The sequence below is a fragment of the Nasonia vitripennis genome, chromosome 3 (assembly GCF_009193385.2).
Source record: "Nasonia vitripennis strain AsymCx chromosome 3, Nvit_psr_1.1, whole genome shotgun sequence".
Lineage (NCBI taxonomy): Eukaryota > Metazoa > Arthropoda > Insecta > Hymenoptera > Pteromalidae > Nasonia > Nasonia vitripennis.
In genome coordinates, this window is record NC_045759.1 from 19,551,035 (window position 1) to 19,576,049 (window position 25,015).

The 25,015-nt window shown below is 50.0% G+C and overlaps 1 protein-coding gene across 3 annotated transcripts in view; it reads right to left on the reverse strand.

Moving 5' to 3' along the window:
* The window catches only part of LOC100119697, a 184,637-nt gene that overhangs the window by 7,452 nt on the left and 152,170 nt on the right, over positions 1–25,015 (reverse strand). For all 3 annotated transcript variants that reach the window (XM_031927209.2, XM_031927208.2, XM_008207042.4), the window contains exons 5-8: positions 12,184–12,321; positions 4,719–4,928; positions 2,607–2,867; positions 181–297 (exon numbers count right to left, since the gene is read on the reverse strand). In XM_031927209.2, the coding sequence (XP_031783069.1) occupies positions 181–297; positions 2,607–2,867; positions 4,719–4,928; positions 12,184–12,321 (726 nt within the window). The remainder of the gene's footprint in view (positions 1–180; positions 298–2,606; positions 2,868–4,718; positions 4,929–12,183; positions 12,322–25,015) is intronic.

A 25,015-nucleotide genomic window follows, 5' to 3' on the forward strand; every position in this document is an offset into this window, starting at 1 on the left:
GGAAAATCATGCCATTTCCATTATTCAAATGCGCCTCGCGCATTCGCGGAATAACATAAGGCCGATCGCGGGTTAACCGCATATTATGCAAACAGCAAATACATTCAAAAAGTCTGAGCGTTAGTCCGGCGTACAAAAATAATTCAAGTTAACTATCGTATCGTTCGCAGTAGAGCTTACCTTGGCGAAAGCCTGGACAAACTCCTCGGGGCCGATGTAGGAGAGTCGCTCGAGCTCGACGTGGGTCAATTGTTGCGCCAACACCGTCGCCGAGGGGCACAGCTCCGTCACGTCGACCTGCAACACAGAGAAAGAGAGAGAGTAAGTTTCATCCTCTATACAATATGCTCTGACGCTTCGTTCTTCGCTTGCCTGCAAAGTTTCGCCCCGAATATTTGATGTTTAAAAAGAGCGTATTTCACGGCATGCGATCGAACGGATTCATCGACCCGTATATCGCGGATACGAATACTTCATCGCTTGGAGCTGTCGCTCGTGATAGCGAGATGAATCCGCGCTGCGAAATCGCTCAACAAGACAATCGCGCTCGAAAAATCTCATCCATTAACGGCCGGATTCCGGACTCTCTCGCGCTTTGTCACTCGATATCTGGAGCGTCGAATAGCTATATGAAGTCTCTATACGACGGAACGGAATGTTATCGCACTCGCGTTTCGCTACTGAACTAATATAAACTAAAATAAAAGCTCGAAAATTCTCGTATCAATTAAAGCGGCAACTCCTCGAGAGCAGCTGCAGGCACACCCTCACACCCTCTGTGGGCAAACTCGCCCCACACAGAGAGGGATGAGCTTCACGCAAGTCTCTCGCGTTAATTTTCGCGCCCATACATACAACGGCATAAAGCAGCATCAGCTGCACTATACACACTCCGAATCAGCCCGAGCGCGAATCTACATCTCACGCAATTTCAGGCTTATTAGCAGGGCCATATTCTCGCAGCAGCCGCCGTTGCCGGCATATATTTAACTAACTGATGCAGTTCGAATTAGCCATTAGCAGCTGTGCCGCTGCACGTTGCAGCAGTTCGACGAAATGCCGGGAGTCGTGCTGCAGCTCTCTGGCCCTGAACGTTCATCGAATTAGCTCGACGCGAGCTCTTCCACCACCCCTACACACACACACGCGATATCCTCTATATGCGGTGTCAAGGCCGAGAGGATAACGCTGTTAGGCTAAACTCGCGCGCAGTGCATAGTTCGCGGAGAGATGTCTTTCCGATACACCGAGAGCGACTATACATATCCAGTGTGCGGCGCAGTTTTGAGTAATTCAGATATACATATAAAGAGACCTATTGAATTAATCGCGAGTATGCCGAGCGCTGTAAGCATACTTTTCAAGTTGTATGCATGAGCGAGAGCCGAAATAATGAGAACTCGGCGAATTTTGCCGCGAGTTGGAGGTACATAAATTATGGGACACGCGCAACGGTCAGGCGCGCGCGAGAACTGAATATTATACGTCGTTATTTGCCTTGTGTGATTTGCGCGCGCCGATTATTTATTCGTGCGCACTGCACTGGGCCGAGATTTGACGTTCCGCTTTTCAAATATTCAGCGCTCGTCTCGCGGAACTAACGGTGAAAAATATTTGTTTCTTCTTCAAAATCCGACCTATAGCAACGTGCCACGCGGTGAAGCTCAAAAAATCAGCGCAAAAAAGCTCCGATCATCAAGGCCGAAACAGCCGCGGGCTACTACTACTCGAGCTCGGCCGAAATATAACGGCTCATATCCGGGCGTATAAGCGTTCGCGTGCGAGTGAAATTCGAGGCAGTTTACGCGGGATTTCGGATATAGGCCTATATATGCGCGGCTCCGCTTCCAGAGCAATTGTCGTGTGTAGTGAGAGAGAGAGAGAGAGAGAGAGAGAGAGAGAGAGAGCCACGGATAAGAGGATTTGCGGTCGGCCCTCCCCCGAGCGAAAGCTATCGAGTTTTAGGAGGTGCTTGCGGATAGCAGCACGGGAGGATTATTTTTTTCCTTCCCGTTTACGATCGTTGTAAAAGGATGCGCGTAAAGATTTCCCATGCATGCTCTACTTTGCTGTACACAGAGAGCTGCGGGTGCGATGTTATATATCGTATAAGCTGGGATAATTTATACGGCATAAGCGCACTATAGAGAGAGAGAGAGAGAGAGAAAGCTGCTGCAGGTAATTTGCATTTTCGATGAGTTTACAGTAGGCGAGGTATTAAAGTTGTGTTTCCGATGCATCTCGCTCAAAGCCTTGAAACACACGCACACGTACGCACAACTTCCCTGCATCGCGTGCGTATGCATCAACGTGACTAATGAGAGGCATTACGGGACTAGGCGGCTTTCTGGAAAACTAATCAATAGGTCGATATATAATAATTAAAGGATTTTTCATTGCAGAGGGCAGCATTTATAGTCTCGAGGAAAATATTACATCGGCGCGTATAACGGATGTGTAGTAGGGGAACGCGCGGTATGAAAGTTTGAGAACGTGTCTACTCTTGAGCTTATGTATTATTAAGTTTATCTGTATTCTCAAAGTAGGCGGCTTCGATTAATCAAAACGAGTTAAACTTTAATAGAAAAAAAAATGTATATACTGACCTGAGTGAGCTGCTCGGTATTGGCCTCGGTGGCGAGCCTCTGTAGCGCCTCCTCGTATCTCTCGAGGGCCGTCAGCTTCAGGAGTAAGTTCTGTAGCAGCACCGAGACCTCCTGCCTCGCCGCGGCGTCGACGTTCGCGACCTTCTGCGTTATGGACCTGACGTGGCCCATCACCCGCTCGTCCCGAAAGTCGTACGGGAAGGTCTCCGTCCACTCGGCCAGTAGCTGTACCAGCCGTGGCACGAACCGGTGCAGTCGCTCCTGCAAGGGACAGTTCAGCAGATTAGGACGAGTAGAGAGAGAGAGAGAGAGAGACTCCTCTTTCGAGGATTTCGAGGAGGGGAGTTACATTTCTCTGCGACTCGAGGGCAGATGGCCTGCGGGGGGGGGGGGAGGAAGGGATTGAGGACGGGGGCATTTCGCTCTGTTTCCGGCGGAAAAAAGCTTTCTGTAAGCTCTCCGCCAAGCTGCACCAACGGATACGCGGAGACTCGGCGATTTTTTAACGGCTGCGGGATTAGCGGCGCGTGTCGTTGAACTACTCGCTCTTGCGAAAGTTACCCGGTTACATAATGCAGAGCCGGTGTCGCAGTGGCTGTTGCGATGTATTTCAATGGAAAATAATAACCGCGAGCCGGCTGCAGACAATTGAAATAAAACATTTCTCTCCGGAACTTTGGCCCATTCGTTATGCAGTTTTCAAAGTTTAATAGGTTCGAATTATGTTGGGAACTTCAGCGCGTAATTCGTTTTAATCCCACTCCCGCGCGCGATTATAAATTTGAAAAACGATTATGGGATCGAACGAAAGAGAAAATGCGCAACTCGGCCCTCGCGGATCCGTTCCGAGTAGAGATCAAAGTCGTGGCGCGCGGCATGTTTGGCGCGAAAGTTCGCGAGGCCATTGCCTCGTTCAGGAGTAACTTTGCTCTCCGGCATGTAGCTGCATACGTATAGAGATACATGCACCTATAGAGTCGTCGAGCTGTCGCTCCGGGGCTAATTGATGCAAATGAATAGACATGCGCTTCTTCGCCAGGTCGATGCTCTGTACCGTACGTGTGCAGGATAGGTACATGCGCGTACGAGCTTGTACAAGAGGGCGTGTGTGTATTAGCGGATTGTTCGAGCGGCGGCGCTTGTAACGCCTGCTCCTGACTGCGCGCGGGAATAGCGTTGCGGATTGAATAATCGTTACAGGATGTCGGCGCTCGCTGGTGTTCATTTAAAAAAATCTTATTTTTCCATTAAATATTGTGCTGACCAACGAACTCGTCGAAATTTCCACGACAGCACAGCGTTTGCGGTGCGGCTTCGGACGAGCTTGCAAGCACACACACTCGGCTCCGGTTCGAGTAAAATCCTCGAGGATTATGCGCGTCGCGCTTCGATCGTTAGCGCGACGAGGCGGCTGTCTGTCTGCGCGCTTAGAAAGCCGACGAGGATAAGATGAGTTCGATGCCGCGTCACCGCATCGAAGCGGATCGTTGAATGTTTCATGCGGTTCGCTCTGAATATTGATACGCGCCGTTGCATAATGGATTTTTTTTTTCAAACGCGTCATTGCCGGATCATTAGGGTATGTTTATTTCCAAGCAAAATACATATACACATTTCGACTATTCCGCTATCGACAGCTGAGCGGCGAAACTTTGCTTTGAAAATTTTCCAACTATTCTCCAGTCTCACACGTGAGCCACATATCTGACCGACGTACACAGGACCCCGCGAAAGAAGCAGGAAACGCGCCGCGAGAGAAAAGAGCAGCGGCAGCTGCCCGATACAAGATCGATTTACATTGTACGTGCAGCGCCGGTCTCGAGAGCGTGTCTGAAAGGGGCGGACGATGAAACGATAATGCACGAGCCTGCAGCTCTTTATTGTTATTATTATTATTATTATTTTTTTCCAAGTTCATCGTAAAACAAAACTCGCAGCTGAGAATCAATCCCGAGAGAGCTGGGGAAAAAAAAGCGCAGAGGCGAATCTCCGCCGTAGAGCAGCGCACATAAAATCCCAAGCCGTGAGATATCTTAGAAGAGCTGATGCCCGCGTAGGGTGAGGAGATAGATAGAGGATGTAGGAAAGGGGGATGAAGCAGCAGCGACTCACCTTGCCGCCCTCGCCGTTGAGATTCTGCTGATGCTCGCAGAGCGCGCAGACCTCGCCGAGTAGCTCGTGGGGTTTGATGAAGAGCCGGGCGCTCAGCAGAAAGGCGAACAGGTAAGCCCGATCCGGGTAGTACTCCTCGGTCGGCACCATGTGCTGCACCAGGGCGTCTAACGAACCGGACACCAGATTTCCGTCCCGATAGACCAGCTCCTGCAAGGAAGAACATTTTTCAAGATTACACTATTATATAAAAAAGCGTTGTTAGCTTTTAATAGCCGCGAGCAAGCAATGAAAAGGCAATATTTCACACACAGAGTGAATTATACGCATCGGAGGCTTGTTTACAGGCTGATGCGCGCGCGCGCAAGAAAGCATCGTCGTCGCGCAGCCTCTCGGGGGAGATTCATCTATGGAAGCGAATCGCTCGACTTTTTCATTTGCATGCTGATCGAATTCGCGTCGGCCGGGAAAAAGGATGACTCGAGTGCGCGATGGATGCGCTCATTTATAGACGAGGGTCTTAGGTATGGAGAGAGGACACAATGCGGATCCTTCGTCTCCGAACTGATTTGTTCGCAGTCGGTTTTACGAGCACGCTATGCTGTTTATACCCGTCGAACGTAAAAAGTCTTTGAACGCGTGTACCTATCATTAAATTTTCCGCGATATGACGACACGGCCGTATAAAACGCTGCGAATACTCCGAGCGGGCCCCTTTTTGTTTCTAATTAATGGCGCAGTATAATTTTCCCTCGCGAAAATGCATTCGGCCTTTGTTCGTTTCGCTGATGTCTCGTTAAAAGAGACACTCGGTGATGTAATTTTTCCGCGCGTATAACGATATAACGACGAAATACGAGTCGAGGCTCGCAGCACGCGCGCGATCGATTACGCGAAAATTAGAGCTCGGAAAAAGATTAATTAAGATCGGCATCTCCCGCGCGCGAGCTTCCACTTGATTACTAAATAATTAGAGAGCACTTTTTCACTTCGGCGAGAGCTAAGAAAAAATTTAATTTGCCGCTAACAATTCCTCCTCCTTCTCCCGGCGAACTAATTACAAGCGGAAATCTTTCGAGTTCTCATGCAAATTATTTAGCCCCGCGGCAATCTTTCATTTTACTTTGAAATTTTTCATCGCAGCGACAAAGCAAGTTATACGCGCGGGCGCGCGCGCGCGTTTTACGGCGAATAAAATAGTTCGCTCGCGCCAATAAAATTCCACTTTGTTTTGAAGTGATTTTTTCTATGAGCCGTAAAAGCGCGCGCGTGCAGTCTCTTTCTCTCTCTCTCTCTCGTTTGAAAAGAAATTCGAGAGCAGCGCATGAAAGGGAGAGACAACGACGACTTAGCCGGGGGATTTCGCGGTGGCGTATACCTTTTCGCCGGGATATAGATGGGGGAAGGATGCGATAACGTTGACGACGGTTTATCTTTGAAATTTACCATTAAGCCGCGCGGGGCACTACGCTTTAGGGAAGATTGCGAGCGAGAGAAATAGCTCGCGCGGGACATCGAGCGATGCACTCGGATTAATTAAAAAGTGCAGTAAGAAAAACGAGAAGCCAAAGTAGTGCAACTGGTGTCAGCCTGGCCTTATTTCGGCGATATTGCGCGAGCTGGCTTAAATCGCGAATTTATGCGGATTAACGTTCTGTATCGGCTATGCCCTGCAGTTCCTCACTATATGTGAACAAAAGCCAAAAGCGACGGGTATATTGAGGCAACAACGACGCGATGGCAATTATTTTTTCGCCCGAGCCCAGACTCGTGTTTCCCGTTTAATACGTTATACAGCGTGCTTTTTAATTCATATTCGCGGGAATTATCGGTGTAAAATAGCGGAAGATCGCGTTTCGACCAGTCTGCTCTTTCCCGCGAATATATAGTGTACTATTATTCGTTCTGTTTCTGCCTTTTTTAAATAGAGAATTCGCAGCGTGTAAATAAAATATCGAATATCCCTCGAAACGTTACGTCGCGCGCGAGATCTTTCGCAGCAAAAAATGTTCCCGCGCGTAGAAAAATCCTTTTTACAAAATACCACACCTACAGTAGCGAGGACCCCTTCGCCCCTTCAAACTCCAAACAGACAAAGAGAGAAACTGGCGAAAACTCGCGGCACGTACCGCTGAACAAAAAGAAAGACGCGCGCGAGGGACAGCGAGCCTGCAGCAGCGTCGCCGCCGCCGCCGAAAAAAAGCGCGGCGGGTAAAATAGGAAGACAGATCATCGGCTGAATAAAACACGGACTTGCGAAATCCGCGCGGTGGTGTGAAACTATTAGATGATCTTGATTGTTCGATTGCGGAAAAATGCTCATTGTACGAACCGTCACCATAGCCACGCGCATATAGCCACTCGAGTTCCAGGACACTTACAATTAGAGTCTCTCCCTCTCTCTCTGAACCGCGCGGCGCTGGCCTATTGAAAGCGAGCGAGCTTGCAAGCTCCCGCGACTGAAATTAATTCGCGTACGTAGCAGCGCGCTAAAGTTTTTCACTCCATTGTAATTGTCGTGCGTGCGGGTGCCACTATACACGCACCGCTTAATTCACTTCCGGTTGGATGGTCTTGCGCGAGAGCTTTTTTTCGTACCGCCGGCGCGCTCGACACATTGTTCGCGGGCTTTGATCAGTCGCGGCCGAGTGTAATTTCGATGGTGATTTGAAAAATTGCTTTTGAGCTAGAGAGAGAGAAAGAACTGCTGTATACACTTTACGCGTTTTTACGGACACTCGAAAATATTTGGGCGCGCAAGATCGCATTATTAAATATCTCACGAGCAAAGCTCGCAACTCGCTTTTATTATTTTTCCTCCTTATTTACGCGCATACGCATACGCGGAGTACATGTACGTCGCTGCGAGGTTTGCCGAGAGCGAGCGACAACGCGCCGAGATGAAATTCTTATTGCGTTTGCGGAGTAGGAGGAGGAGAGGAGCGAGTTTCGCCCCGAAAACCCGCGCGATATCGCGGGCGAGCCAGACTGTTGGCCTGGTTTTATGCGAGCGCGAAAGCCTTTTTCAGCCGGCGCTGCAGAGACGGAAATGAATATTTGAGGCTGAGAGGGTGTGTGCAGTGCGGGAGTTTGTTTAAGGTGCGTGTACAGGTGCGCATATGTATATACCTACTACGGACTAATTTCACGTCGCGCTTAGTAGTCGTTAATTAAAATTAAAGCTTAAAACGCAGTGCAGCGTGTCAAACGGCCCGAATCGTAAAATCCGCACACTTGAACGTCTCGGCTCACAATCGTCCTCTCATAAACATCTCAAACGTCGAATTTCGCCCCCGCGAGAGAGATAGATATATACCTACACGCATTCCTCACTTATATTTCCGCGAAAGTTCGCGCACGAAACGTGTCTCGCGAGAGAGCAATTACCGGGAAAGCATCTTCTTCTTCTTCTCCTGCCGCATTTCCTTCGTCGCGGCCCATCAAAAGAGTAATAAGCCATAGTTGGCTGCAAGCTCAAAGCCGCGAACCATTAAAGTAAAGCACGCGAGGCTATAGAGGAACCGCTCCACAAAGCTGCCACTGCTGCTGTATCGCCGCGAAACCGGATGAAAAAGGTACAGAGGCGAGTATAGCGTGGCCTACATTAAAGGGATAGTTGATTCGCAGCTGTTTAATTTCACTAATTTCACGACAGATTCGCGATTCTTGTTCTCGAGGAGTACAGGAATCATCGGCCGTATCGCGAATAAAAATATCAGAGACAACAGACGAGGCGCGTATAGAAGAAGAAAGAGCGGAGCGGCAATATTAATCCCGGCGTTCCGTTCGAGCACAAAGCGAAATTATGCGAGGCGAGAAATAGAATATAAAAAAGGGAGTCGCGCGAGAGGCATCTCGAGAAATTACAAAAGACAGAAGTAGCAGCGAAGAAAGTGGCATAAGACAAGCTGCCGCGCGCGGCGGCAAAGAAAGCTGCAAATAGAGTAGAAAAGAGCGGACGCGAATGAGAAATGAAGGCAGTACCAGTAGCACCGCAGCAGCCGCGCCTCCTTTCATTTTTCTTCCCTCGCTCCGCGGCGGGGGTGTATTAAAAGCGATGTAGCGACAATTGCGCGCGAGCGCGGGAAAAAAGCTCTTCTTCGCGCGATTCTTATAACCTCTCTCTTTTTCGCGCCGTGCAGCTCGTTTTTCTTGCGCTCGCGGATGTGGGTCGCGCCGAGTAATTGTGTAACGGGGACAGCTCCGCGCGAGGAGGAGTTGCCGTTCTTGCCGAGGATGGATTTCTAATAGCCGGGCCTGAGAGAGATTGCTGAACGATGAGACTGTGGTTTCTCGCTGCGTCGATTACACTATGCTACGTTCAATTCACGCTGCTTTGAAAGAAAATCAACGTCGATCGCGGGGGAGAGCCGTCGTATTTCGAGGAAAATAAAAATCAGATCACACGTACGGTCAAGCGCAATCTCGTCTCTGACAGAGAGGGGCACTTCGCTCGAGCTTTTCAACGAGCCAGTAGCGCACGCGCGCTAGTTAGCCCCTCAGCAGCAGAGAGACAAAGTATCGCTCGTCTCCGGGGTTAACTAGTTTTTACACGGGGCCAGGAAATTACTGCGCATCGATCTCGTGCCGGCGCCGGCAGCGCACTAAAAGCCGCTATACGCTCTCTTTCGCTGCTCCCTTTTTTTTTTTTGTTACAAAAAATAATGAAAAAGAGCAATGCGGCCTTTGTGCCCGCGCGCGCCTTTCTTTCGCGCTGATTCGATTTTAAACGCGATTTCGCCCGGGTTTTTCGAGTATAATGGAGCTCGCGGAGCTTAATTTGACAGTTTCTCGCTGCGGCAATCGCGAGGAAAATTGCGCCGCTCGCTATTTTATTTTTATTTCTTTTTTTCTTGTTTCGTTCGCTCTTTGTGCAGCGCCGGCCTTTGTGTATGGTTTTTGCAAAATCAAAGCTTTCGTCGAGGCAACCGCGGCGCTCGTGAATATTCATGTCGGCGCTCGCTCTCTCGGCTGCATCCGCGGAAGAATATCAGAAGTTGCCGGTAATTCGATCAAAATCGTCCGTCGCATCCCTTCACACAGACAGAGTCGTCCGCACGACAGGCGGAGGCGGTCTCCGCAAGTTGCCTGCTACTGCTGCTCGGGACGGCCGAGAGAGAAACTTTATACCCGGGATTAAACTAATTTATCGCCGCCTAACTTTCGACTCGGACGGGCGGCGGCGGTGGCACAGCGTCGTCCACCCCCACCCCCCCTCTCCCTCTCGTCGCGAAATACGTTTAGTCGAGAGGAGGGAGAGGGAGAGATCTGAACTATGTTTATTTGCTGAATATTCCGAAACTTTAAACTTGCAGCGGGGGATGCGTTCCGATAATTTAGCTTTGCAGCGGCGGACAATAAGAGCTACCTCCACCACGTGTCCGGGGGCTTCGGACTCGCGATCGTCGTTTCTTCATGTCGGGGATCGCTTTGCAGCGAAAATTTTTAACCGCCCCGCTATCACCGGCATTGTCCTCTCCTCCGCGCTTATATCGTCATTATTGTTGTCCCTCGTAAAAAGTTCCTCAATGGCTCGGCGCTCATTAAGGGGAATTACGACTCCGCGGGCTAATTATACCTGTGGCTCTGCAGTGCGCGCATTATGCAATTTCAAACGACGCGCGACCGTCCCCCGCGAGCAAAGAGAAGCCGGAACAAAAAATACCCACGCACACTGCTGTAAAGCTCGCACTCGACGCATTGTACTCCGCGGCCCTTTTCTTTCTCCTTTTATTATTATTATTATTTTTTTTTATCGCGTTAAGCACCGTCGCGTGAATTATGCGAATTTCGCGCGAACGAGAAGTGACTTTGAATCGCGGCCAGCGAGAGGTTTAATGCAGTTTGCGGCAAATTGATCGTTACTTTCGTTTTGTTTCGAGAGCTTTTACGAGCTTTGCCGCGCCAAGGAGTATAATCTAATTGAAAGTTAGTCGATGAGGGAAGTGCCGCGACAAGCCTTGTGTAATCCTGATGCTCGGCTGTGCATTTTACTAAGCGCTTTGGAGTATAATGGGGCTTACGTGCGATACCGGGAAAAATTGTGTGCACACTATGTAATTCCGTGAAAAGTTTGATTTTCCCGCTGCTCAGGATATCAACTTCCGAGAACGATTTCTCTTCGCAATCAGCCGACGGCAGACAAGCCGCACAGAGGTATGAAAGCGGTAATCCCGCCTATAACACGGATTAAAAAACTCGCGCTGCACACACGCGTACTTCTAATTACGCCCTTTAATCCCCCCGTGAATACGGAGAATCCACAGCTCCGGCTGTAAAATCGGCTCGTACGCACTCGCCTATATAGAATCGATAGATCCGCTCGTCCCGGAAGAATATTATGAATTTTGCGCGTCATCGATTTCGCGTGAAAAATCCAGCGGAGAGTTTATAAATCATAGATCGGCTCTCTGTATAAATTTGATCAGAAAAGTACAGCGAGGGATGATTTATTGCCGCCGCGGCGGTGCGGGCGAATATTAGAAAATTGATACTCCCGCGCACGCGCGCACGCATTAGATGCTTTATCCTGCGGCTTCGCGCGTATAATTTATCGGAACTGTTTGCGCTGCCGTCCCCGCTCGTATGTGCGCGAGGGCGCGGAAAAAGTATACACGCTGTAATTAAGTGTGCAATTAGGCTCGCCTGATTCATGCGTGCTGTTTGCGCATCGATTATCTGCGATTATTAATAAATAAAAGTTTGATTAATGCCGAGAGAGGGCTTACGGCGACTGTCACTCGGGCTTATATCGCGCGTACTAACGAAAGAGATGAGCGCGAGTGTACTCTTTCATTGTGCGGCCACGTAATGCGATTAAGCTTTGGCGCCCCGTTATGTGCTGCTGCTGCTGCTGCATGCTGACGTCGTGAACTACTGCCCTTCGGGCTTATTAAAATTATTATCTCGACAATGCACGTGCAACGCTAGTTTCTCATTAACTGCACGTTGCTGGAGTGGGAAGCATTTTCTGCAGCGATTATAGATTCGGATTTAAAAATATAATCAGGCATGCCACAGTGGGCTCGATTCCAAGGGATTTTACAAACCTTAGCAGGCACTGCCCGTCCCCTTCAAACCTAAGTTGGTAAGATTAACGAGAAAACGTGCCAAGATACATAAATCGCCCGATAATTCTTTTTATGGACATCCTTTAATAAAGAAAGTTCTTTGGAGGGGTCTTTGCGTGCCGAATCGGAATAGTTTGAGGAGAAATTGATTATCTCACTTATCCTCAGAATTTCCTACCTCGGTTCCTACTACGGATCGATCATAACAATACGCGTACACATTATACATCACGAGTCACACTCCTGCCTATTTCCGAGAGCCAAACATGCCAGGGCTCGATGATCACATCAGCCTCGATTCCGGAAGCGCGCATCAGCAGTGCTAGCACTTAGCTTGGAGCACACACACACACCCCCACACATGCATACGCATATAGAGCGCATTCGAAACTTACGTGTTGCTCGGCGCTAATGGCCGCGGCGTCTCGGGCGTCCGGATGATTGGCGCCGGATCCGTTGACCATACCAGCTCCGCCCACTCCGCTGCTGCCGGCCTTAGCTGCTAAACTTCCGGCCGGCGTCTGCGGCAGGCTCTGCAAGCACAAACGTGACGATCATTATCGCGTTCTATCCATCCCCCAGTGCTCCGCGCGCGGCTAAGGAGCAGCTATAGGCCGCGAGTGTGTTTGCGGATTCGGAGCGAGAGAGAGAGAGAGACAGAGAGCTGAGTCGGCTCGTATTGCAGCCGTTCTCGCTCTTGATTGGGGATTGAGTGAATATCGCTGTTATGATCAACGCGCGTATCTGCGCGTATGGCTTTCGCTGTTGCCGCGACATTGTGGCGACGTACGCCTGCGGTTCCGATATTATTCGGGGATGCGAGACGTATGCGTATAGCTTAATGAAACAACTTTCGAAATTAATAACACTTGTTACATCCTAATAACGCGGGGCGTTGCCATCGCGTGTATCGTGTAATCCAAACACAAATCCCGCGCGCGGCGCGTCAAAGGGATTATTAGCAGCAGGGCAAATCAGGAGCTCGGGTCAATATCACTTTATCGGCAGCTCGCAGAGGCGGGCAGGAAAAAAAGCAACTTTCTATAAAAGCTCGCGAAAATGAAAGCGTTCGGTTCTTGAAAGCATTTTTAATAGTCCCCAAGGAGCTTCTACTTCGTTAGAGCTTTGTGACGCGCTACGCCGGCCTCTTTTTTCTCACCCCATTACACAGCGGTCCTCTCTCTCTCTCTCTCTCTCACTGATGTAGCGGATCGAGTCCCTTGTATTTTTGCCGGCTGCGCTGCGCTCAGGTGAGCGACGGGAGAGTCAAAGAAGCCGCCGGTCTTAATCCGATCCCGCCGCGGATCATTAGAGGCTTCCGCGAAAAAAAAACAAGTCGCCGACGAAAATAATTGAGAGAGACAGCCGGCAGGTCATTCGGTTACAGAGGCGAAAGAAGAGCGGAGGAATTCATACAACGCGCAGACAATATCCTCGGCCAATCGATCAAGGATAGAGCGGTAGCAGCTAGCAAGAGTACGCGTCATTCATACCGACGCGTTCGCGAGATTTATGACAAACGGAATAAGAAAGCCGAGCGGTATCAAGCTTCTTTCCAGCGTAGCATTCATCTTTCATGGCCTGATTATATACGAGCAAAGTTCGCCGCGCGCTCTCTCTCTCTCTCTACGTGTTCTGGCGAAAAAGCGGCTTGCGCGCACTTTTTCAAAGTCCTTGAAAGCCCCGGCGGGAACTTTGCTCTCGGGGCTGCGCACACAATGCGAATGACGGATATCTCTCTTCAGGCTTTGATGGCTCATAAAGCGTCCGCGACTCGTTGTCTGCTACTCCCCTTTTTCGGCCCGTAAATTGGCGGTGTGTGTAGTCTTTGAAAAACTTCACAGCGATGTGCGTTTTTTTTCAACTAACTAAATATACACGAAATGCGAAAAATCCCGCGGAAAGCTCGCAGCGCGCGAGCTTTCGAGAGCTGCGATTGATACATCGACTCTATGGGCTGCACATTTGCCATACGTATCGCGAGTAATGCACATTTCGGAGCAGATTTTCTTTTCAGGCTCTAATTGGACTACCGGTACACGTCGAACGGAAAAAAGGGAAAATAGTTGTACAGTAGATACGCGGGGAACAGTAAAGCACTTCATAAAAAGCGAATTTCGAAATACAGAGCTCGCGATATGAACCTCGCGGGGGAAGGTGAGAGGGGGGGAGGAGGGGTAATACCGCAAGCTCGGCGCGCGTAATATAAGCCAAAGCACAAAGAGGAGTCGCCGCAATCTAATTTGATACGGAGGTATAGCGAAAGAAGAAGAAGAAGCCAGACGTGTACCGGATGGAGGAGGGAGAATTCCACGTACGCACCGGGCGGAAGAATCACAAGAGGCTAATTCGCGACGAGGGAGCGAGAGCAAGAGAGTGAATTTTTCTTGCGGCTGGATACATATTGCGGCTTTTAACGGCTCTCGCGACGAGCAGCACAGCGCGTGCCGCCTTTGTAAGAGACGCCTGCGGCGCATATTGAAAAAGTTACGAGCTCTTCCATGCGCGCGCGCAAGCGGCATATTGTGGGAAGTTCGGCCGCGAGTTCGTGTGTCTTTTCGAGCTTCTTTCCGCAGCTCGTATATGCAGGGGAAGATTTATGCTGGATTCGCCGGAGCTTTTGACAATTAGGCGCCCGCGCGCTTTTGAAATATAGAAATAACGCATTAATCCGTCGACTACACGCTCGCTATGCAAAGCAGCCCCCGTTATGCACACACACGTACACACACATAGCTGGGTATAAAATTGAAGCGAAAGGAGCGGGGCAAAAAAAGAGAGTCGGCTGTTGCTCTCTCCATCTTCGGCGCGCTGCCAGTGGCATACTTAAGAGGGGAAAAGTAGCGAAAGCAGCGAACTGCTGCTTTTCCTGCTGCTGCTGCTCTGCGCGCGCGAATTAAGCGAGATTTTATGCGCGAGCGTAAATACTGCGAACAATGCCTGTGTAGAATGCGACGTACGCCGAAGAGATTTTCTCTCTCTCTCTCTCTCTCTCTCTCTCTCTCTCTCTCTCTCTCTTCGTACATGTGCACCCAGAGTTAGTTTAATAAATTATTATTCGAGCAATTTAAGACAGTTTGGGTCAACATTTCAGATAGTATATAATTACGATATTTTACTTCCAAAGCATTCTTGAAAAAAATCGTAAAAAATAGCAATTTTGATCCTTGAATAAAAACAGCGACGCCTAGGTTATATCAAGGAGAAGGTCTCAATAAAACACCGCCAAGATTCTCGCGCAGGAGTTAGGTACACGAGCGGCAAAGTCGGTCTAAGTCCGGGGGCTTTGGACTTGACGGCGTCGCGGATGCAGATGGAGTCGAGAGAGAGAGAGAGAGAGAGAGAGAGAGAGAGAGAGAGAGAGAGAGAGAGAGAGAGAAGGGTCCAACGAAAGACTGGCTGCACGCTAGTGGAAAAAGACGGAGTTTGCCAGACTCGATGTTTCTTGCGCCCCGGGATTCGCATAATGGCGCGCCACTACCAGAGCTGAGTTTCAGCTTGCTTTCGGAAGAGAAATTTGTAATTCGCTCGCGAGGAAAAATAGAGCTCGAATATAGCGTACAATCTGCTAAAACTGCAGTCGCGCGACCTAGTATAAAAAGAACTCGGCGCCCGAAAGAAAAAGTACACTTTTGGCTCTCAACACCAAGACTCGGCGTGTGTGTACGCTCGGCTGTCTGCGCCGTCAATCCGCGGCGAAACTAAATTTCCTCTTTCGTGCAAGCTCGCGCGCTTCCCGGCTCAGAGTGCGGCGCGTATAAAAGACTCGCTAACTTAGTTCCAGGTGACTCCCCCCCCCCCCCCCAAGAAGTCGCGTGTGCGCGTGTGTGCCTATCGCGACAGGATATCGAATATAGCGACAAAGTATTTTGCGAGCTTGCAAGCTCACACCGACAGAACACACAAGCTTGCGAGCATGGTGTGTTTTGACGTAAAACCGGGAAGCTTATTAGCTCTGGGAAATGTTCATCGCGCGGCGCGCGGAGCTTCAGCCGAAAAAAGGGGAAATTTAATTAAAAATAATGCGAGATCCGCAGCAGCGGTGAGAAGCATGCCGACGCACAGACGTTAATAATAAATCCGCGTCGGTCCGGAAGAAGTTATATATTGCTAGGAAAAACTACACACGCCGACTTAAAGCGAGCTATTTTCTAATTGGAATTATAAAGAAAAACGTTTTAATTAAAGTGCTTCCACTTTAATTAAGCGGCTCCCTTTGAGTCTGGAGAAAAGAAAAACACTAGCCTTTGCCGAACTAGGACGCGCGCATGAAAAATTTACAGCTGGCCGGCTGCACAATAAGATGCAGCTTGAGAAGAATGTTTCGCCCGCGCGAAACGGTGCATACACACACGCGCGCGAGCGGAAAAATCTAAGCCGCGGTACGCGGGCCGAGCTTTAAGCGCGTCTATTCGTCTTCGGGGCTAACGAAGCTCCGGCGAAATTACCGAGAATGCACTGCTACTTCGCTCCTCGATTTGTTCCTTCCTCGACGTTTAGAGGCTCCTTTTTCAGCCGTCCACATTATGTGTGTGTGTGTGTGTGTGTGTGTGTTTTTTTCTCGGAAGCTAACGCTAGTCCGAGATTCCGTGACGCGGAACGTTTTTCTCGGCTACTCCCATCAGGCATCGAAATAAAAGGAAAAATCAGCCGAGCGCTCATTGACACACATCTCGTCGGGGCGACAGAGACGCAAACAGAGTACTTATCCGCACTGCGATTTTATTCCGCTCTTTCTTTGACGCTCCGCGCCTCCCTCTCTCAACTCTGTCTGCAGCAGCGCGTTTTCACTCTTCCTCAGCTTTATCTTTCTCTGCAGAGAGAGAGAGAGCCGCTAGTCACGGGGGCAAACTGCAGCAGCGGCGACGGCGACGTTAATGGCTTTTCCCAGCTTGCGGCGCGCGGCGAATTTTAATGAGATTTATAATTATAAAGCAAGACACGCAGCGCGAGCGGGCTTTTTTCGCCCGGCGGCGGCGTCATCCACAGGTTCGCCTTTTCTGTTCTCGCACTGCGCTCTTCAATTTTCGCCCCGCGTTGTAGCGTACTACTGACGCACTTCTGGCGCTGTAGCTCTGGGACTGTTTTAATTGGATTTATCGGTGCAGGCTTTTTGATTCTCCGAATATGCGCGTCTTAAATCACACAGCGCAGGCCAATAAACAGCGGACTAATAAAAACACGAGCAGCCATTCTTCCCGGTGATGCACCGACACAATGCGTGTTTATATACGTGAGCCTGCACATCAGCGCCTCCCGCCGAGAGTGCTTGCAATCTTAATGCGTGTCACCGCGAGTCGCGGAAGCTTTACGCGCGAGGCGACATTAATCTTGCGCGCGAACTTGCGCTGCAGCGGCTTCTTTTTGCCGCGAGCGCTTATATACGTGTGTCGCGGCGGTGCGGGGAGTAGAGGAGTTGCTGTGGACGTTCGGTTATTAAGAGCCAAGAGAGAGAGAGAGAGAGAGAGGGAGAGCGGATAACTTTAGCGGGGGCGGGAATAGATTAAAGTGTCAGTTGCGCGGCTGAGCTGGAATGTTTATCGGAGGCGGGGCGAGCGCAGGGATTGTGTGCCGCTGAAATTTTAGCCTGACACGCGCTTGATTGAATGCCCGCGCGTCGTCGTCGGGAGAGTGGAAAATTTTCCTTTCTATAGTAGATATCTCTTTTTAGTCATGCGCCGGCCGCCTATACGATATATCGATCGTAAATCTCGGCGAATAAAATTCTCGAAGCGGCGCGTACACACGCACGCAGCGATCCTCCCCGGCAATTACTCGCGCAGTGCTGAGCCGTTAAAACTTTCGCGAGCGCGCTGCACACGTGCCGCAACAGAGAAGCGACGTAGTCGGATCGTCTAACCGCGAGGAACACGTGTCACGGGCAATTCGCGCTCGTATCCGGCCCCAAAACGCCGTAAAACCGACGTACGTTGCTAGCTGCTACTCCCTCGCCCTCTAGCTCTCTTTGAGCAATAAACATGACGAGCGCGCGATTAGCCGATTCGCGCAGTAAAAACGGAGCCCGCGAGAGCCGATCGTACATCAAAAAGTTGGGGATATGTGCGAGCTCTAAAGTGCGCTGTCGGAAGTGGCCGATTCCTCGGCGATAAACTCGGCCGGGGGAGGGAAATTATAACGAGTGGCTGTTTGCTCTTATGCGTGAATGCTGAGTATATGTTTTTTAAAATAAAAATAGAACACTGTGCACTGCTCGATAGCAGAGCGATGTTATCTCATACAACTATGGATATCACCGGCAGAGCGGAAATTCACTTCCATTAGCACATCGACAGATAACCGTCTCTCTCTCTCTCTCTCTCTCTCTCTCTCTCTCTCTAAAAACTCGAGCGAGTACAAGCAGCAGCTGTAAATCCCACTTCTTTTCCACGTGTCGCATCTCGCTAAGTAGCTCTAATCCAATAATAATCCGTCGGCACGTGCCGCTGCAAAACAAACTGCAACGGCGAAAAGCCAGTAGGGCAGCAGTAGTATTAACGTCAATTTCCATACGCTTATGCCGCCGCGCATAATCGGAGAAAAGAGTCTCCGAAAAAGCGGAGCCGCTGTGCCGTTAATATTAATGTACATTCGACAAGACAGACGGGCCGAGCGCCGCGAGTCCGCCCGCGTAATTTCCATCATTTATTACAGCCCGGAAGGTCGCCCCTCTCTTTCGGCCGCTCTCTCTCTCTCTCTCTCTCTCTCTCTCCTAATGGAGCGCCGAGATTAAAAGGTTAGCCCCGCGCGCAGCCAAGGAGTCTTTTTAACCCCTTGGCATTACGTGAGTGGCTTCCAGGGGATACTTTATACCCGAGATTCGGAGGGCAGGGAGGCTCTCCTTTTCCATCTTTTTGTGAAAAATTAGCGCGCGCGCGATCTTTGAACTTTCGAAGATGATTAATTTCGAGACCCTGATGAAAAGCTCGCGCGAATTCTCCGCGACTATACACAACGAAATAGCTGCTCTAGCGCGCGTAACAGAAGACCGCGAGCGCTGACTGAAGGATGTAAATTCCCGGGATTATTAATGGCTCTTCGCGAAATTTCATCAATTACAGCGGAGCCTTTCCTTTTCGGAGTCGATAGAGGGAGTGTTTTTCATTAAATAAGAACTCGCGAACTCTCTCGACGAATTTCCAGGAGCAGCGGCAGATTGTATTTGCAATTGCTTTTCGCTCGGAGAAGTGTAGAGAGAGAGAGAGAGAACCATATGCGTTTCCGCAGGGTTTATTGAAAAAAGCTGCGCGCAACGGCTCCGACATCGCTAATTTATAATCCGCGATATATTAATGGAGACGGGAGTCGCTGTCGCGTGAATTATGAGATACTTTATGGAACGTTATTAAAGAGTATTAATTATACGTTTCCCGCGAAACGCCCGTCTGCGCGTTATTTCATATATTATACGATGTTTGCGAAAATAATTGCAAAGAGCATAATGTATACATACATCTAGTACTAAAAAAACCCGTTCGCTTTAACGATAAGCCTCGTGTGCGACTCGTCCCCGAGAATTTAAAGCTGGCCAAACAGCTAAGCCTATTTCGCCAAGTCTACCCGCGAGGCTCCACACGTGCACGTGTGTACATTCCAGCCTCGCTTCTTTCGGCACAGGCGCGCGACTTGATGCATTGTTAAACGCGGGATTTTTTTTTCGGGACGCGCTGCTTTTCACCTGCGCGAATTCGCGCACGGCCTTTCAGCTCGGCTCTGAAAAGCCTGTATGCGGCCCGTAAATTTTCAACCGGAGGGAAGAGCGCGCTGCGCGCGCGGGGGATTTTCGAAATTTATGCTCCGAATCGGGGAAAAAGTTGGGGGGCAAAATCGCTCTCTCGAGTGTATTCGTCATAAAACGTAACGGCAAGACTGACCGGTCGCGCGATAATGAATTCAATTTTTCCCGCGCTCGGCTCCTCGAGCGCAAACAACTTTTATTTCCGAATAATAAAGCCGTATAATCCGGAAATCTCGGCGAGGGACACGTCCGGCCCTTAAAATTGTCGCTCCATAAACTCGCGCGCGACACATCAGCGCCGGTCCGATGTGTCCCTTCGATCGCGATAACAGCTCCTTCCGCTTATCTCCGCTCCGAGGCCGGTCGACTAGCTTTTTTCTCTTCTAGTCGCAAGATTATAGTACAGGAACTCGTACGAGCAGATTTGCCTACTGCTCCCCTCTCCGTCGAATCAATTTGCCGATGGCCTGCTTTTTCCCGCTGGAAGCAAGCGCTTTTATATGGAGCCGCTTTGCTTTTTCCCTGCGCGGATTTATTTATTTTTCATGCGTGCGAGCTGCGCCTCTCGTTTTTTTTTTCACAAGCACTTTTTTATACGCAGCCTCTGTATCGATACCGAATCGCGCGTTATGGGGGCTGCGATGACGACGACGCGTATGAAATAAACATTGGGTTTTCAATTTTTAGTCGTCGTGTGATGTGATATACCGGCTCGAGATACGAGATTCAATATTCAGTCGATATTTCGCTGATGGTAATTGCAGCGGCTCAATACTCACAGATTGGGATTTTAATACTCGAGGCGGAAACCGATCGATTGCGCCACTCACCTGAAACAGAAAGATAGATATATTGCATTAGTACCGATCGATTATGGTGTGCTTACAATTTACAAAATAAATCAGCGTCGCGGGCTTTTTTTTGTCTTTGTCTCTCCCGCAGCCATTATACTAACGACCTCCGCAAGCATAGTCTCTCCCCCGTCGATTACCGCTTCGACGGATCAAACGCCGACGACGCGGACCCCCATCCGCTATGGTAACTCGATTCAGTTTTCAATTTGTCCGCCCCTAACCGAGTTAGAGCGTTTGATAAATGCCACTGGCCCGATTCCCATCTATCCACTTTTGCGCACCCGGGCTGATTATACGAGATGCGCAGCTGCTGTTTTTTCCCTCCGGAAATGGGACATTGTGTGCTCGCAGACGGCTAATTTCGTATCGAAACACGCGCGACCTGATGATGAGGGAATAATCAGTCGACGTAGCGCAATTGGAACAGAATTCCGATTGCGCTTTGATTAGACCGAAAAATCCAGAATCCCTGCGATATATCCACGGCAGCAAATATATAAGCGTTTCGGCGAGTCAGCCATTGGCGGAAAAAATAGAAGAAGAAGGAGCAGTAGGAGCAGCAGCGGCATGTCTGGGAAAGGGAAAAGCCACTTTATCCGAACAGATTTATTGCGCTCGAAGTGTATAATGCAGGTTCTCGCCTCTTTCTCTCCTCGTTCATAGCGAATGCACAGTCATCCGAAATACATAAAGCTAGCTCTCTCTCTCTCTCGCGCGTCTCTTATTTGCCAAGTTCTCGCGCGAGATTTACGAGCTTCGCGGCGAAATAACAGGTGGCTCTCTCGCCGGGGCGCAGTTGAAATAATGAGGGGAAGCCGTTGTGACGTGGCTGTGCTGTAGGGAATTTGGTTGGATTTCTTTTTTTTTTGTCGTCGTCGTCGCACAGTTTTATATCGCCGGAACTTATTCGAGGGGTTGGTATATCGAAAATTTTCGTCAAACCTATATTATATTACGAAAAATTTCGCTCTCCATGGGGGAAAATTCTCGCGTAAAATACGAATTTCAAAAGAGAATTTCACGCCCATATAGCCGCCGGATAATAAAGGCAGCGGCTCGCTCGCAGTTGTATATTAATTTATCACGCACCACATGCGCTAATATCGCGTATTGTATATACTTTCCATGAGCTGTGGCGCCGCCTCGACAAAAGGCCCCGAAATCGACGCGTTCCTCATTTTTCAGCCTCTTTTTTTTTCGTTCCCTTGTCCGGTACACGGCTATTTTTTAACTCTTTTGTGAGCCACGCTCATCTCTTGAATCGTATGTGTATACGCCTGTCGACGGGCGTTGGACGAATTCTGGGATCTATACGCGTCGAATGAAGAGCGACGCGCGTCAAGCTCGCGATTATTTATGCCCCTGGAAAATTAGCCCTTTTCTCGCGGCGCTTTGCTTTGCCAACTCGTGCGTGCAGCGATCGACACTGAACAGACAGCACTACTGCAAAGCTCCTGTGCGAGCAGGCAATAAAAAACTCGCACTTGGCAGCCCATCGAGGGTAGCGCAGTAGCGTCGCGAAACACGACAAAGCTTTCGCCCGTAGCGGCTACTGCTCCTCCCCGCAACGATCCGTCAAAATTATGTAAGCCTCCAGAGCAGCAGCGGCGTTGTAAAGGCGCAACGCAGTGGTATATTTATACATCGGCACACGCTGCACGCATAGAGAGAGAGAGAGAGAGAGAGAGAGAGAGTCGCTGATTAATTGATGAGGCGCGGCCGATTGGATAATGGAAGCGAGAGAGCAAACAGTTTTGCTCGACTTTGATAAACTCGGCGGCCGGCCGCAGTGATCACATAATGGCGCAGCTCGCGCCTATCTGATATTCGATATGGGGGCGCGATTTCATATACGAGCTACCGGACGCTTAATTACGCATGAGAGAGATCGACCCGCAGACTCGGTTAAACGCCGGCGCTTTTTGACTACGGCTGTGCACCGCTGATGCTCTGCGGATTCCGAGCTCTTTTTGTCGACCTCGACTCGGAGGGGGAGGGGGTTTTGTTTTCGAGTGGGCTATGATTTATTCGATTGGGGGATGACGATGCTGGTGTAGTGGTCTCTGCGGTCGATGCTTATTTTTTGTATTTTTGATGATTGAGAAAAAAGAGAGCTTATGCGGCGTAAGTAGAGCAAACGCGCTGTGGTCAGGCGCGTTGCGGCTTGAAATTCTCGATATTGCGCGCTACGTGAGATTAAATATTGCGATGTACAGAATTTCGTTTCCGAAACGCGATCGCCCCTTCAAAGCGGCGTAATGCGATTAGGCTCTCTTTAGCATAAAATCCAATGGCCGCGCTTATCACGGTCAGTTTCGTTCGCGGCTGGCGTTTATACGGGAAAAATCGGTAACGATAGCGGCTGCGACTGACGAATTGAATTTCGAATTTTCCCGGCAAAATATAATAAAATTTTTCCCGCACGCTTGTGCAAATAAGCTCTGGGATAAGGCATTTCGATCAAGCGAGAGAAATCCCCAGCTCCCTGTGTAGTGTGTGCCCGTCTGATCCCTATCGCGTTATATCGAGGCCGAATGTTTTCGAGAGCGCCGTTTCCATAATAATACGTGGTAGTAGAGCGCTCTAAACTCCCGTCGCAACTGTCGTAACCGCATTTCTTTCCTCCCTCTCTTTCCGGCTTTTTCGCTCTTCGTTATCTGCCGCATTATTTCCCGCTATTTATCCCAACGGTCGCTCGCGTTCTACATTTGTTCGTTCGACATTACGCTCACTAAAATGATCCCCTTCCCCTGTGTTATCTCGCGAGAATAACTCAAAGCTCGCGTCTTTCTCGATTTCCTTCGTACAGTATTGTGTAGCTGCAACGAAAAAGCTCGTATCGGCCGCGAGCGAACAATAAAAGCTGCTGCGCGGCCGGAGTTATAAACTAAACTTTTATCGAGATTTGAACAAACGTTTCTCTATGCGAAAACTCCATCGCGCGCGTTGCATTCGATCTTTCTTTATGTTTCCGACGACAATGCCGGCTTTGTTTCTCTTTCTCTCGCGCTGTTGAAAAATAGCTCTTCTTTGTTCGGGGCAAGCAACTCTCTCTTTTTCATTTATCAATCATTCGCCACGATCAATCTCGGCCGCTGCATAAGTAATAACCGGGGCCGGTTGTTGCTTCAACGTAAGCGTCGTCGTGTATAGCCGCATACACACAGCTCACGCGTTCGCCGCAGGCGAGACCAACAAGGCCTTCCTTTCGCCTGTTTTCGCTGGCCGCCGGTGTCTCATATGCATACCGTCCTCCTGCGCCTGAATATGTATGCCCCCGGCAGACCGAGCTCGGCTTACATTTGCGTGTACACGAAGCCCCCGCCGCTATACCTCTTGGCTTTCTTTATCCCGAAATTTCGCGTAAAATGCAAAAACGCCCGGATTTGGAATTTCAATGTTCTCTCACTCGTACAGCCGATATGTCCCTGGGGTGAAAAACAAAATCGCAGTCCGTTCGAAATTCAAAGCAGTCGAGCGAGGTAGCAGTATCAAGTTCCCTCCTAATCTCTCTCTCTCTCTCTCTCTCTCTCTCTCTCCGGTAAGTTCTCTCCGCCCAGTCACGTACACACAAAACTCGAGCTTTCACCGATATCCCGAAGCTTCCGCTGCACGTCAGCATCGCACACGAGGTGCTAAAGCGATCCCGCGCTAGTAGGGTATAGAGCGAGACTCGGGACAAAGGGCTCGATCCTTCCAGGAGCTGTGCTAGTAGCTCGGAACCCCGGAAATGCGGAATGGTGCACGCGTAGCGCGACTGCATTATGCATCCGGGTGACGACGCCGCTGACGCTGCCGCTGCTGGCGGTGGTCGGCCGCAGGTTCCCGGAACGCTGTGTATAGCTCTGCAGTGTGTAGAGCAAGGAACATTTTTCGAGGGCACGTTGGGCACAGAGGGAAATTGAAATAGCGAGAGAGCGCTTTGTGCAGCTTATTTACCAAGAGTCAGCAGCCGGAGCTTGCAAGCACAATGCTGCGGGGGATAATTAGCGCTCGAGTTCGATCGCGGTGGAAGCCCTCGATAATAATCGTCGAGCTGTGCCGGTCTCGAGCGCGCGCCGCCGCAAAGAGGCTCTGCCACTACAGCTCGCCCTCTCTCTTCATCTCCATAACAACGAGGCTCGAGGTGTGCCGAGAGATGCGCCAAGCGCACGTGCGAAAATATCCAACACTGTTCGAGCGTGCTGAGTTGGGCAAAAGTCACTGATCCTTCGTAACTAATTCCGTGATCCATTATTTATCCTTATATACAGCCGGCGCGTGTGCAGCTCTCTCGGGAGAGGCGCATAATGCGATCATCATGGCATTTTGCGCCGAGCCAACTCTAGCCTGTGCTCGGCGCACTGCGAAATTGACCTATATCGACGCCTCTATCTATGTCCCTCCCTTCTGCCGTCTACAGCAGCGCTAGAGCATCGCAAGGGCTTTTATATAGAGAGCACAGCCTGCGGGCCGCGCGCGCGGCGTTCGATGATAAATGCGCCGTAGCGTCTCTTTCTACTTGCTACTACTGCCGTCGCCGCTTTTTTCCCTCAGCCGCCGCCGCCGCCGCCGCCGCCGCCGCCGCCGCCGTGCTATCTGTTGAGACCGCATTGATTAATGTCGGCGAGATTTATTGGCTCTCGATGCGCTGCTGCG